Raw genomic sequence first — 14,583 nt, 5'->3', positions numbered from 1 at the left:
GCCAAAGAGGGTCTTGTTGAGCCCAGCACCCCGGGAAGAACATGAGATGGGCTGGATTAGGCCCGCCTTAGTCTAGCTTCCTTCCCCTCCCCCTGCCCAGTGGTAACCCAGCTGTGCCTGATTGGAGGCCCACCCGCAGGACCGCCCTAGGGATCCCCACAACAACTGGTCCTCCAGCAGCATCCTGCCTCCAATAGTGGCATCCTAGAACTGTAGGGATGTAAGGGCCCCCCAAGGGTCATCTAGTCCAACCCCCTTGCAACACAAGAGGTAGAAGAGAACTAGGTCCCCTATGCTGAAACAAGGGGGCAGCTCCTGCTGTAGATCTCTTTGTGGACTGTGGCGGAGGTGTCTGGGTACGTACCCTGGCGCCTCCTGAGCATGGGCAAAGAGCAAGTCCCAGCTGCTTCTCAATTCCTGCTGTTTCTCCCCTTCTGTCTTGTTTCCATGCTATGGTTTCCCCCCAAAAGAGTGAGCGAGAGTGACACTGGCCGGATGGGCAGAGCCTCAGGAGGGCCGCCTTGGCCTGACAGGGGCCTCAACACCCCCACAAAGCGGGAAGTGAAATAAAGCCCCAGGCCTGATGCCCCAGGGAAGGCCACAGGGGTTTGGGAAATAGCGGGAGGGGAGAACAGGAACCCAGCATTGCCGGGCTTCCTTCCCCCTCCGAAAACCCATTAAGTCCCAGTACAGTGGTACCTCTGGTTGCGAACGGGATCCATTCCGAAGGCCCATTCGCAACAAGAAAAGAGCGCAACCCACAGTGGTGCGTCTGCGCATGCGCGGGTTGCGGCTCGCCACTTCTGCACAAGCACATGACATCATTTTGTGCATCTACGAATGTGTGAGCGGCGAAACCCGGAAGTAACCCTTTCCGGTACTTCCGGGTCGCCGCGGGACGTATCCTGAAAGAACGTAACATGAAGTGGACGTAACATGAGGTTTGACTGTACCAGCATTGTCCACCACCGGGTACTCTGAGTCGTCTGTCGAGGTGACCGTGCGGAGGATTTCCTGGAAAGTGGCATCCCTGGGCAGGTAGACGAATTTGGTGTTCATGAACTCCTCGGTGGTGACCTTGTAGGAGCTGCAGGCGGGAGAAAGTGGCGTCAGAATGACCCCAGCGAGAGCCCAGTAATAGCAGAGCAAAGATTCCCAGAGGGTCTGCGGGCTGTTAAAAGGCCTGTGAATTGACAGCATGCACACATCCCACCAGTGAATGTGTGCCCTGTCCTGGAATATAGGGACCTAGGAAGCTGCCTTCTACGGAGTCAGCCCATCTAGCTTTGTAGTGTCCACACTGGTCGGCAGCAATGCCTCTGCTGGGTTTCAGGCAGATTCTAACCCGACCTGTATTTATCAGTGGTCTTGCTAATAAATACATTTTCAAAGACAGAGATTCTACCGTTATCACTTCATGCCCCCTGAAGATCCACAGCAATCAAACTGTAAGGAGTTTTGTCAGAATAAGGACTGCTCCCCCCACAAAAAGTTCTTTATCAAGCAAGCTACAAGGTCTCTGCTGCTCCCTCCCTCCCTTAAACAGGGCTTGTAGCTGTGCTGATTCTCAAAAGAAAAGTAGATTATGCCATTTATTTCTCATGAAGTCCAGTTCTGCTCAGTGGAGGCCAATCCTTGCAATCATTTCTTGTTTTCTGGAGTAGACATGGACGGAACGACCATCTACTCCTAAGAGCAGGGCTTCGTTCTATTTTTATGGTAAGAGGTTTGGACTGTACATAATTTCATCTACTTTTTATAACATATTTAAAAAGATACGAAGAGAGAAGAAGGCACACTAGTAGAGTATTTTAATTGGTCTTCTATGGGGGGTGAAGAGGGAGCTCAAGTTTCTCTTTGTGACTGAAGCAGTTGTTTCCTGTCTAGCTTTACTATTCCGCTTTCAAATGGTGCTCAAGTGAGAATCTGTGTCAGGGAACTGCCATAGGAAGGACGGGAGGTGGAAGGGCTCACACAGGTTGGGAGAGACTCAGCAGCGGAAGAGGGAACCAGCAGGGGGAGACGAGGTGATCCGAGGGAAAGTGAGCAGGAGGGATGGCTCAGGGAGACTTCTAGCGAGGGTAGTGGGGAGGTTTCAGGACCTCCTGTAGGGACACCCACCCCTCGCCGGAAACTGTCACGCAGAGAGTCCAGAAGACGTGTTTCCGTTAAGGAGCTTTTATGTTGGAAAAGATTTCGAAAGCAACCACTTTCGGAATCTGCCAGCGACTGATGGAGCCATGTTTAGGGGGCTCCGTTACAGACAGAGGTTTGCGGACTTGAGCAAACTCTGAGGGACTTGGATTTTACGCACAAGCAGCTCATCATCCCATCACAATCTGGTGCAGGCGTCGTCCTTCTCCCAGACCTTTGGGCAGGGGAGGGTCCCAGGAATTGCCTGGCTGAATCCCATAAATTCGAACTATTGCCTTCTTTTAAAAAGCTGTGCTTATTATTTTGAGAGGATCAGGGAGTTTGCCCCTGGAAATAAAAGTACATGTTGATGAAAAACATTTTTATGCTTTTTAACCTTGTGAAATCCCTCCCTGCATTTGAAATTGAACTGTATAATAAACCCTACCTGGCGATACCAGCAGGTATTGAACCTGTGTCATGGACTGGTTGGTGCAGAAGAACAGTGGGAGGAACCAGCTGAGGAACTCCAAGGGTCAAAGGCTCAGAGCCTGGAGATTGGTGGTGGGGCGATGATGAGTGGTCACAGGGAAAAGACAGGGAGAAGGAGGTGTCGGAAGCTAAGGAGGTAACGGGGCTTAGTGAGCTGGGAGAGTCTGTGGCAGAGAGAAGTCCAGAATCAGAGGCAGAAACTGAAGCAGAAGCGTGGGACGAGCGAGGCCAAGAGGCAGAGATGAGTTGGGCTGGTGAAGAGTCACCGGTGTCTCCCTCTCCGGCTGTGGCAAGCTCCCAACTCTCCCCTAGTCTCCCCGAACCAGAAGAGGCATGAAAAGGGCAGAGGAGATCTTAGTCTCATGCAGGCGTAGTCTCCGATTGCTTGGAAGGAGCCCTGGGAGAGGAGCGGACCTAGATGGTTGAGGAGAGGTGGGGACTTTTAGTCTCGGCAACTGATTTCGAGGAGTAAGACCTACAGCATGGGTAGGCAAACTAAGGGCTGGGGCCCAGATCCAGCCCAATTGCCTTCTAAATCCAGGCCGTGGACAGTCCGGGAATCAGCGTGTTTTTAACATGAGTAGAATGTGTCCTTTTATTTAAAATGGGTTTGGGTTATTTGTGGGGCCTGCCTGGTGTTTTTACATGAGTAGAATGTGTGCTTTTATTTAAAATGCATCTCTGGGTTATTTGTAGGACATAGGAATTGATTCATTTTTTCCCTTCAAAATATACTCCACCCCCCCACCACAAGGTCTGAAGGACAGTAGACTGGCCCCCTGCTGAAAAAGTTCGCTGAGCTACAGGGAATGAACTGTTGTCCGCATCAGGCCTGACCCTCAGCCAAGACCATGAAGAGTTCACTCCCAACTATTGAACTTTGTGATTTACCGGCCAACTCGCTCTGCAACAACCTGGCATTTTCCGCTCACAAAGCGGACTCTTTGCCCCTGAGCTACAGCCCTTCCCGATATGCAAAGTGACATAAGGCAAGAGAGACTCTGAGCGTGGGCAGAGTGCCCTTTCCCTGATCAGCAAGCAGCATGTCTGAGAAGGCTCTCGGGATGCCCCTCAATGTCCCGGGAGTGGGAGGGCGCGAAGCTGTGTCCCCACCTGCTCCCCGCGCACCCTGCGACGTGGGAGGGGGTTTCACCTCACCCAATGTGCCTGCTCCTGATGCGCGGCAGGTAGGGCAGCTTCTTGACGATGATGGTGCCGTCATAGAAGGAGGGCTGGAACTTCTGGGCGATGGCGTTGGCGATGAGCACGGCGAGAATGACGGGCAGGATGTGGGCGATCTGCCCCGTCATCTCGAAGGCCAACAGGGCCGTGGAGAGGGTGTGGGTGACCGAGCCGGAGAAGGCTGCTGCTCCTGGAGGGAGGAAAACAGAATCTAGAGCAAGGGTTGTCCCTGGAGGGGGGGTCCTGAGCATAGCTGTCAAATTACAGATTTGAAAATAAGGGACCAGCAGCCTCAAAAATAAGGGGCCAGCAGCCAAAACAAGGGATTTTAGTTAACCACCTGAAATACGAAGTTAAAAGGGACCAGATAATTTTGAAGAGCAGATGCTACCCCAGGCAGAGGCACTCAGTTTGGCGGCCATGAGGAGGATGGCGGCGGAAGGGCCCGAGGCTCCCGCCAGTCCCGGTGGGGAGGGGCTCCTGGGGGCCGACGCTGGTGAGAGGAGGCCGGAGGGGGGCGGGCCGGGCAACCAAGCAACACAGTTGGAGCCTCCCTCCTCCCTGGCCGGCAGGGAGGGAGGGAGAGGAGCTGCTTCCTTTGAAACCCGGGAAATTTAAGGGACATCATCAATAAGGGACAGCAGCGGGACAGGGCGCTGGGATAAGGGAGTTTCCCGCCAAATAAGGGATGGTTGACAGCTATGGTCCTGAGACAGGCCGGCAACTCACCCTGGGCGTGGATCCCTTCTTAGCCCCCCCAATTCCTATTCCAAGTCCCAGAGCTGAGCTGGCTGGGGTCTGCATCTTGCTTGAAGAGGATAGCGTTCTGCACCAGAGCAGAGGAGCTCAGCGGTGGGGAGGACAAGTCATGAATCGAACACAGCTCTGTCCTCCAGCCCCGCCTAATGACAGAGCTGGCCCTCCTCTGTGCTGGTGTCGCACCAGGATTAACGGTTGTGGCCTCCCCCTGCAACACGCCCCCCCCCCCAGTGTGTCTGAGCTGCAAGGGACTCCAGGGGTTCCAGGTTCGATTTCCTCCGGATAAAGGTCAGCCGAGACTGTGGCGTCTTCAAGATACAGCCATACCTCGGGTTGAAGTTGCTTCAGGTTGAGCGCTTTCAGGTTGCGCTCTGTGGCGACCCGGAAGTAACGGAACGCATTACTTCCAGGTTTCGCCGCTCGCGCATGCGCAGATGGTCAAAACGACATCACGCGCATGCGCGGAAGTGGTGAATCACAACCCGCAGAAGCACAGTCATGGGTTACGTTCGCTTTGGGATGCGAACAGGGATCCCATTCGCATCCTGAGGTACTACTTTATACGGTTCTGTTCACATATATGTATGACCTATGGAGGGGGGGGGTCACGGCATCAGCACCCCAAGAAATCTTGCTTCTCCATTTGTTGCCATTTTTGATCCAGCACGGAGCAAGCAAGTCCCTCAGTCTCCGGCTTCCAGCCCAGCTCTCTCACACTTCTCTGGCTCTTGTTCTCCAACCTAGCAGCATGGTGAGGGGGGGCAGTGGAGGAAAAGCCCACCTTGGAGCCCAGAGGGCCCCACCCCTCTTGCAACCTCGCCCGTTTTTGCAGGATGCTGATGAGGACATTTCAGTGGCCAGCCAGCTCCTCTAACCCTCACTGGGTACAGGACCCCAAGAATTGGGAGAGGAATCTAGGGCAACCTCCAGACAGATGCCCCCCGCAGAATTGTAGTGAACAGAGGCACTCACTGTCATCGTAACCGTGAGTCCCTGGGGTGGAGGGGACGGGGCCGTGTGGCAAAGTTGACAAGTGTCTGCCAAGCCGTAGTTGCCTAGACCTTTGGCTGCCCTGGCTTATTGGCTTGCCCTGTAGCAAGTGCCCACCCCACCCGCCACCTTGAGCCATGTTGCAGACTCACCTGCCAGTGCGTAGCTTCCAGGAGTGATGAGGCTGGAGCCCCCTTCCGATGAAATGCCCTGGGGGAAGAGGAAGGCGGCGGTTTCCCCCACCAGGCGCCCGAGCGCAGCTCCTGCGGTGGGGAGTGGGGAAGGAGGAGGAGAAAGAGGTAGAAAGAAACAGGTTGCATCTCCGCGACAATCCTTTCCAGACCACGTCTACACTGCACGCTCAAACTGGTTTAACTGTCATGGAGATCCCCTTCTCTGTTTGGTGCTTGACAGCTGAGACCAGTGAAACTGATCCTGCGTTTACCTGTGGTTCCTGAATTGCAGAGAGCTGGACAAGGTCACCTTTCCAACTCTCCAGTTCTTTGATTCTGTGACCCAGTATGGGGTCGGGTCATCTGATGCAGGGAGAGGGGAGATGGGGGGGCACTTACCATAAACAAAGACAGGCATGAAGTACCCAGCGGGCATCGGCATGGTGGTGGCCAGGATCAGCATCCAGAACTGTGAAAAGAGCGAGGGAAAGTGAGGCCGAGGGTAATGGCCGCTTGCTTTCAGACAGCCTGTGATGCCACGGCATGCCTGAGAACACTCCAACTCCTGAGGGTGAAAGCACCGTAACAGAAATGGGTGGGGAGTCGCCTGAACCCTTCGTCCCTCATCAGAGGCCCCCCCCCTCCGTGTGCTTCAGAAGCGGGCCAGGTACCTTCATGAACAGGAAGATGGCCAGCGTGCCAAAGATGGTGATGTTGGGGTCCCACCACTCGAGCCACAGGTTGTGGGTGTCAACTTGAAGGGGCCTGGCCAGCGATGCGTTTTGGGAAAGGGCGCTCCAGGTGTGGTTGTCAAGGAGGGAGGTGAGGAGTTCCTTCATGCTCAGCTACAGGGGAGGAAAGATGGGGGTCTGGAAGGGCTGGAGCAAACAGGAGCGCAAACACCCACCCACCCACCCTCCCCCTTCTTGTCTGTGAGGGGGCCAGGAGGTTCCTCTTTCTGTGCCACCAGACAGGTTGGCCTTTGGCCCGTTCACTGGCTGCTGTCAGGCCTGTGGGTGCCACCTGTGGTTATTCAGCAGGGAGAGGGTGGCACTCTGCATATGCTCCAGTGTGCTCTGTGCTGGGAAGGAGAGCGATACCCAGTATTTACCCTGGAGGCCATGAACTGCCCCAGGCCCGATGGGAAGGTGATGGAGGAGAGCAGGAGGGCAACCAGCACCGAGTAAAGAGGTTTCCTGGAAAAAGGTACCAGAAACAAACCGACAAACAAACAAACAAACAAACAAACAAACAAACAAACAGGGTTATTTTTCAGGATTGAAAATGAAAGGCAGGGCTTCCCTGCACAAAGCTAACTCTGATGGCAGACCAGCAAGTCACACACAGCTCAAAGCAAAAATAGAAAAGCTCATTTGGTGGAGGAATCTGTACATTTTCCAGGTATCACAAAGCTCTTCCACCAGGCAGAAGGTGCTGAGGATTTCTGTGCCGCTTGAAAGCTTGCATACAAGGGAGAATATTTTTTTCTCAGGGTGATGGAGGAAGTAATAATAAAATGTTGGTCCATCTCTACCATGGGTAGCCAAACTAAGGCCTGGGGGCCAGATCCAGTCCAATCGCCTTCTAAATCCAACCTGCGGATGGTCCGGGAATCAATGTGATTTTACACGAGTAGAATGTGTGCTTTTATTTAAAATGCATCTCTGGGTTATTTGTGGGGCATAGGAATTCATTCATATTTCCCCCCCCCAAAAAAAAAATAGTCTGGCCCCCCACAAGGTCTGAGGGACAGTGGACCAGTCCCCTGCTGAAAAAGTTTGCTGACCCCTCTACTGTCACTCACTTTTAAATACCTTGCGCACAATGCCCATTCCGAACTTCAGGAGGAGGGGGGGTTGCGGGCTCACGACCCCGCCCACACATAAGGGGTTCCCTTATTTGCATCCCCTGCAGCGGCAGCCAATCGGCTGGCGGCAGGGGCGGGCCTTCCAGAGGCCACATAAGGTCGGGCCAGCCCTCTGCTTGCCCCTTTTCTTCCTAGCTGCTGACCACGTGGAGCCGGTACTTTGAAGAGGACTTTTAAAAGGGAAGTTCCGCCTTGTTGTTGCTGTTGTCCAAGCTAACCCCCTTTGCATGTACCTTGCATTTTCCTACTGCTTCCCCCTCATTCTTCCTTATTTTCTCATTTTATTTCCAAAGCTTTTCTCATTGTTTCCGTCTGCTGAGCATATTTAGTTCCAGAAATTCTATGTTACCCTTAAGACTTTACTCCTAGTGTTCTCTGCCTCCCGACTATACTGCCTAAAGTTCTCCTTTACTTTTGGGTGCATGTTTCTGGGTTAGTGACTTTGTTTTGCCACAGTGCAGTTTTCCTCACTGCCTGGTTACTTTGCTTTTATTTGTATTATTTTGGCCTTGGCACACGTGCGCTTGCAGCTGCATCCGCCTACCTACTATCCTCTTTGCCTCTATGTCCTCTTAAAGCTTGTCTTAAAGGCAGTGGGTTCCGTGCCGGCTAATTTGGGCTTTTCAGCGCTCCTCCGACCAGCGGATAGCCACTCTGTGTGTGCATTTGTGTGTGTGTGTGTTCCTCAGCGCCCTGGCAAACTAAGGGGAGATACTCTGTTTGTGCGCCTGTGTGCTTGCAGTATTGCTGTGAATTCCTGTGAGGGCTTTTCCAGCAGCTTATTATTATTTCAACTCACCCTCTTCCCCCTTCGTTACCCCCCTCCCTACTCTGGAATTTTTTCCCTCCTGAGCTGATATTGTCCTCCCTCCTCCCCTCGCATTGTCCTTTGATCACCGGCCAGGGTTGCTTTGTTTTCCCTTAAGCACCAAATAGCTGGGCAATTAATAGCCTCCTGGTCTTACAGAAGGCAGCTTATGCTTTAGCTGCAGAACCAGTTCTCTTTTGTTGTTCTAGTGACACCTTTACTGCCACCCCCTTGGGTCCCCTTTGTCTCCGGGCGGGGCTGCTTTACCTGCAGTCGTCTCCGCCCATTGCTCACAGCAATTGAGTCACCTCAATATAATTGCTGATAGTATCAGTAGTTGTTGAAATTCAGTTTGCCAGATATATTGCAGATTAATTGAAGCAGGCCCCCCTGGTGGAGGCAGGTTCCTTACTATCTGATATCTAGTGGTCAGCAGTGGTCTCAATTTGCTAATTAATATCCGCAAAATATTATTTACATCTAATTTAAAATATCAATCAGGTAATTTGATCAAGCCATTCGATTTGCACCAACATATTCAGTAATTGATTAGAGACTAATTTAAGAGGCTTGAGATTTTACTAAATGGGGATTACATTAATTTTATATTATGTTAACTGATTTGAGATGCTTGAATAAAGTCTGAATTTGACCAGTTTATTGGACACAATAGGGTGCTAATTAACCAGTAGCAATAGCTAGTTAAATTGATAGCGGCTTTATAGTAACTTTAATTACATTGTAATAATTTATTGAGAATTAGTGTATCAATGATTAGCAAGATATTTACTGGTTAAATAAGTAAATAAATAAATAAAATAATAATTTAAAATAATAATAATAATAATAATAATTAACAAAATAAATAAATAAAATTAATAATAATAAACTACCAGGCAGGATACATTGTCGCTTAAAGACAGGCAGTTCGTGGTACATTGTTGATTCAGGTACCTGGCGGATGGCCAATCAAAGATACATTGTCTTTGGCAGCATTTTCCTTCTGCTGTGGCCTCCAGCATAACCTTATGTTTTTCAAACTGTTAGTTAAAGGGACATTTCCATTTGATTGCAGTGTGGGGGCCGCCCATTGTTCCATCCCTATATGCTTGTGTGTTATTTAGCTGTGTCTATCTGCCTGACCCTTTGCTTGGTGGCAAATAAATAAATTTATAGGCAAATACAAACCAGTCAAGTGAAGAATAATTATTTCATATTATCATTAGTTATGGTAGACAATTAATAGCATCATCAATTAATAGCATCATCAATTAATTCTACTTACAGTGGTAATTATTTGAACAAATAATACTGGAATAGATTGTAATAAATAACAATAACAATAAATAATAGAACAACAACAACAAATAAATAAAAATGAATAGATAAATAACAGAATAAAATACTACTAATAATAAATAAAATAAGTGGATGTAATTTATTTATTTAATTTTTTTTGAAAATTATTATAATAAAGAAATAAATTATGATAAATATACATTAATAATAATAACAGAGAATAAGTGGAATGATGTCACATACCAAGATTAAATTGATTAATTAATTAAACAAATCCATAGATAAATATATAAATAAACAAATAACATAAAAATAAATAAATAAAATAAAATTCATTAATAATAAATAATTTACATATATTTCAGAACCCTCAGTTGGTTAGAGGGTTATGCTTTTTTCTATATGCTTTTTTCTATACCCTACTCATTCTGTTCCCAAAGCCAGAATATATATATTTTTTGTAATCCCTATGTCATGGAAAACTCAAGAGGAACCCAAATATGTGAAGGGAGAATGGCAGCTGCTACAATTCATTGGTGCTTTCATGGAACATTTATCGCCCATGCAACAACCGGGCGAGGCAAACTTCTGTTGTTCCCGTTTTGCAGAGTGGGAAACTGAGGCTGAGAGGCAGCAGTGTGTTCGAGGCCAGTCACTCGGTCCCTGCAGGAGCCCCACATGCCTCCAGCGCATGCCCCCCAAGTTGTGAGTGAACATATCAGACAACACAGTGATTCTTCAAGCAGCTCTTGTTTATTCACAGGCCAGAACTGAACTGAAGGGTTCAGCCAACCTGCTTATATAGAGTTCAACTACAAAGCAACAGTAACCACTTTCTGTAACTATCCAATCACTGAACGTCACTTTCAATTCCTTATTTGCATATGTGGACCTGAGTGAAAACTATCTACAGTATCCCCCTGCTGGCCCAGGGTGAGAACTTCAGTACATAAGACCCCCCACTCCCAAGGTATGACTTACTCCTCTGCAAGCAGCTTGGCCGTGAAGCAGTTCCTCCGGACGTAGCCCAGGAACCAGCGCTGGCAGAAGAGGTAAGCGCAGCTCACCACCCCACAGACTGCGCTGCAAAGAAACAGGGGAGGGAGGGAGGTTAGGGTCACTTTGGCTGCTGGGCACACAATACCCCTTCGGTGTCAACCCCCCCCCCAGGCTGCATTGCAAGGAAGGAGATGGGTCACATCCGCCCCCATACATTCAGAGCACATTTCAAGCACATGGTGCCCCCATGAAGGACCCTGGAAACTGTAGTTTCCCCCAAGAAACCTTGACACTGTTATAAGAGTTCTAAGGTCTCAAATATAGAATGAATGTTCATAAATGTACAAGGCAAACACATGCACAAGTATATAAACCACATGTCTGAAATAGTACAGGAGAGCAATCCTGAAGTCATTTTGACTCTCTCAAATTGACCTCATATAGGGGGAAGGAAATGGGGAAAGCTTTCCAATTGTCTTTGGACTGTAGCGGCTTACACCTCCCTTTTCAAATACAGTCTGGCAAGTATCTATTAAGCTGAGCAAACTATCAATGTGTGCAAGAGATTCAGGAACTAAAGTATTTAACATCTCAAAGGAATGGCCAGGCTACCCAGAAAATGCAATCAAGTAAGGCATTTATCAGGATGCAGGTGGCACTGTGGGTTAAACCACAGAGCCTAGGACTTGCTGATCAGAAGGTCGGCAGTTCGAATCCCCGCGACGGGGTGAGCTCCCATTGCTTGGTCCCTGCTCCTGCCCACCTAGCAGTTTGAAAGCACGTCAAAGTGCAAGTAGATAAATAGGTACCGCTCCAGCGGGAAGGTAAATGGCGTTTCTGTGCACTGCTCTGGTTCGCCAGAAGCTGCTTAGTCATGCTGGCCACATGACCCGGAAGCTGAAAGCGAGATGAGCGCCGCAACCCCAGAATCGGTCACGACTGGACCTAATGGTCAGGGGTCCCTTTGCCTTTGCCTTTACCTTTAAGGCATTTATCAGGTATCCTGGCAGACAGGAGAGAAGCAACACTCTCAAATATATGCTGGAGACTACTTCTGTGATATACGTATGATTTTTGTGAGGGGGGGTTGGGGTATAGGGTGGGCAATTTCAAAAGTCTTTATAGGGGCTTGTGCGCCATTATTCTGGGTCTCTCCTACCTCCTTGCTTGCAAGGAGGGGGGGGACTGTTGCAACAGAAAAATAAAGGTCCCCCTTGCTTTCTATGGATCTTGCCTCCATCCATTCATCTCTGACTGACCATTGAGTTAGGGGACTCAGTCCCTTCAGGAGTTGGGCAGCAAATGCCAAACCCCCTAGTTTTCCCTATAACAGCACACTCCACTTCCCAGAATTATTGAGGGGATGCTTTAAATACAGTGGTACCTCAGGTTAAGTACTTAATTCATTCCGGAGGTCCGTTCTTAACCAGAAACTGTTCTTGACCTGAAGCACCACTTTAGCTAATGGGGCCTCCTGCTGCCGCCGCGCCGCCGGAGCACGATTTCGGTTCTCATCCTGAAGCAAAGTTCTTAACCCGAGGTACTATTTCTGGGTTAGCGGAGTGTGTAACCTGAAGCGTATGTAACCCGAGGTACCACTGTATATGGGGTGGACCTGACCCCAAAATCCCTCACCCGAGGAACATGAAGAAGAATGTCTCTGGCAGGTCAAAGGGGAAGTCAATCTTAAAACTGGTCTTGAAAAGAGCCATGATGGTCTCTGGGGAGGGAGAAAAAGCGAGGTGTTTTAAACACAAAACAGGGGTGCCCACAAAAATAGAAGCCCCCTTCCTCATCTACCTGTGCCCCCCCACTTTCCTTCCACCCAAGACCCCCTTCTCCAATTTCTCACTTTCCCCTCTTCTCTCCCCCGTCCGTCTCACTTAAGCCCCCCCCCACCCCACTGAAGGCCAACATTTGCAGAAGACCATTTGCTTGCGGCCAAACCCCACTTTGCTCTTGCGCAACCAGCAAGCCACGTTGTTTAGCGCCCGTCACCTGCTCACCATGGCTGCTGAGGTTTGTCCCCAGAGAGCCTTCCTCCATCACCAACATCCAGGTCTAGGGTTTTCCAAACTTGGGTCTCCAGTTGTTTTTTGGACTACCATTCCCATCATCCCTGACCACTGGTCCTGCTAGCTAGGGAGGCTGGGAGTTGTAGTCCAAAATCAGCCGGAGAGACAAGTTTGGGAAACCTACAAACATCTTCACGCAGCATTGGTGGTGGCTGGTAGGGCGGGAGGCAGGGAGCCCAACAGTAGGTGGCGCCAGAGGCAACGACAGGGAAACTGCTCCTAGCCTTGCACCTTCCATCCTTCTTTTTCGCCTCCCTGCTAGTTCTTCTTTAAGGGCAACACTTAGCCTAAGGAGGACTAGCTGTTAAAATCTGCCCAGACGCCATTTTCAAGCGTATGGCAGCCCTAGTTTCCCTTCCCTAACACAAAACATCCATTTTGCAGCAAACCTGAGGGTTCGGCACTTCCAACAAGGTCGCCACAATTGCTCAGTCATCTCTTTCCAGGGCAGTTGCAGTCAGTTTAGAATATTAGTATACCTGAAGGAGCGTCTCCACCCCCATCGTTCTGCCCGGACGCTGAGGTCCAGTGCCAAGGGCCTTCTGGCGGTTCCCTCATTGCAAGAAGCAAAGCTACAAGGAACCAGGCAGAGGGCCTTCTCGGTAGCGGTGCCTGCCCTGTGGAACGCCCTCCCTTCAGATGTCAAAGAGATAAACAACTACCTGACATTTAGAAGACATCTGAAGGCAGCCCTGTTCAGGGAAGATTTTAATGTGTGACATTTTAATATATTTTTAATCTTTGTTGGAAGCCACCCAGAGTGGCTGGGGAAACCCAGCCAGATGGGCGAGGTATAAATAATAAATTATTATTATTATTTCCACATGTGAGGCTTAAACTGCTGTCTCTCAGCAACCCCCTCCCCATCAAATCTATTTCCAGCCCATGCAAGGTAAGCATCTAAGATTGTGCTTAGCTTTCCAGAAAAAGCAGCGAGTGGGGAGAGGTGTTTTCTATGTGGATGAGCACGCTGGCCAGGGGGACGCCCAACACTGCAGAGCAAACTGGAAGCAAGAGTTTCTCTCCTCCCACCCGCTTTGCACTTCCCCAGCAACTCTGCTCAACTTCCTCACCTTGTTCGCTGTTGAAGACGGCCAGCAGGCGAAACATGAAGGCCCCGCAGGTGGCCGAGAAGAATCCCCTCCAGTAGTCCCGGACGGCGAAATGGGAGGACACAACCTCAATGCTGAAGAGGACCCCTGAGTGGGACCAGGTGAGGAAGAGAATGGGCAGGTGAAGAAAACAGGTAAGGCAGAGGTCAGCAACTGGCAGCCAATATGCCTCGACCAGAGGCACACCTAGGCTCCCTTGTGCCTTGGCAAGGAGATGCATGTACGCCTTCAAAGTTGGGAGAAACCATGGGCAAGAAACTCATAAAGTTTTGAAATAAAAAATTTAAGGTCATATATATATATATATATATATATATATATATATATATGGGATGCGGGTTAAACCACAGAGCCTAGGACTTGCTGATCAGAAGGTTGGTGGTTCGAATCCCCGTGACAGGGTGAGCTCCTGTTGCTCGGTCCCTGCTCCAGCCAACCTAGCAATTCAAAAGCACCTCAAAGTGCAAGTAGATAAATAGGTACCACTCCAGTGGGAAGGTAAATGGCGTTTCCATGCGCTGCTCTAGCTTGCCAGAAGCGGCTTAGTCATGCTGGCCACAGATAAATTACAGACACCATCCAGTAGCCAAACCATAGTGGCACCTCCGGATGCTGCACCCCCCTGCAATCCCTACACAGATCTGGCTGACACAGGGCACAAAACCACAGCTCGCCCCTATACACGAAGCCAAGC

The 14,583-nt window shown here is 49.8% G+C and overlaps 2 protein-coding genes across 7 annotated transcripts in view; one reads left to right on the top strand and one right to left on the bottom strand.

The window, feature by feature from the left end:
* Positions 1 to 14,583, top strand: part of FAM131C (family with sequence similarity 131 member C) — a 57,994-nt gene that overhangs the window by 12,368 nt on the left and 31,043 nt on the right. The window lies entirely within an intron of this gene.
* LOC310712056 (chloride channel protein ClC-Kb-like) overlaps positions 1 to 14,583 on the bottom strand; it is a 42,738-nt gene that overhangs the window by 2,230 nt on the left and 25,925 nt on the right. For all 5 annotated transcript variants that reach the window (XM_083514670.1, XM_083514669.1, XM_083514672.1 and 2 more), the window contains 9 exons: positions 13,851 to 13,976; positions 12,338 to 12,422; positions 10,685 to 10,786; positions 6,841 to 6,925; positions 6,401 to 6,574; positions 6,129 to 6,198; positions 5,709 to 5,819; positions 3,784 to 3,997; positions 954 to 1,087 (listed from right to left, as the gene is read on the bottom strand). In XM_083514670.1, coding sequence (XP_083370796.1) covers positions 954 to 1,087; positions 3,784 to 3,997; positions 5,709 to 5,819; positions 6,129 to 6,198; positions 6,401 to 6,574; positions 6,841 to 6,925; positions 10,685 to 10,786; positions 12,338 to 12,422; positions 13,851 to 13,976 — 1,101 coding nt within the window. The remainder of the gene's footprint in view (positions 1 to 953; positions 1,088 to 3,783; positions 3,998 to 5,708; positions 5,820 to 6,128; positions 6,199 to 6,400; positions 6,575 to 6,840; positions 6,926 to 10,684; positions 10,787 to 12,337; positions 12,423 to 13,850; positions 13,977 to 14,583) is intronic.

The sequence above is a fragment of the Podarcis liolepis genome, assembly GCF_965112155.1.
Source record: "Podarcis liolepis genome assembly, chromosome: 7".
Classification (NCBI taxonomy): Eukaryota; Metazoa; Chordata; class Lepidosauria; order Squamata; family Lacertidae; genus Podarcis; species Podarcis liolepis.
The sequence above is the reverse complement of the archived record's forward strand: the minus strand, read 5'-3'. Positions and strand labels throughout refer to the sequence as shown.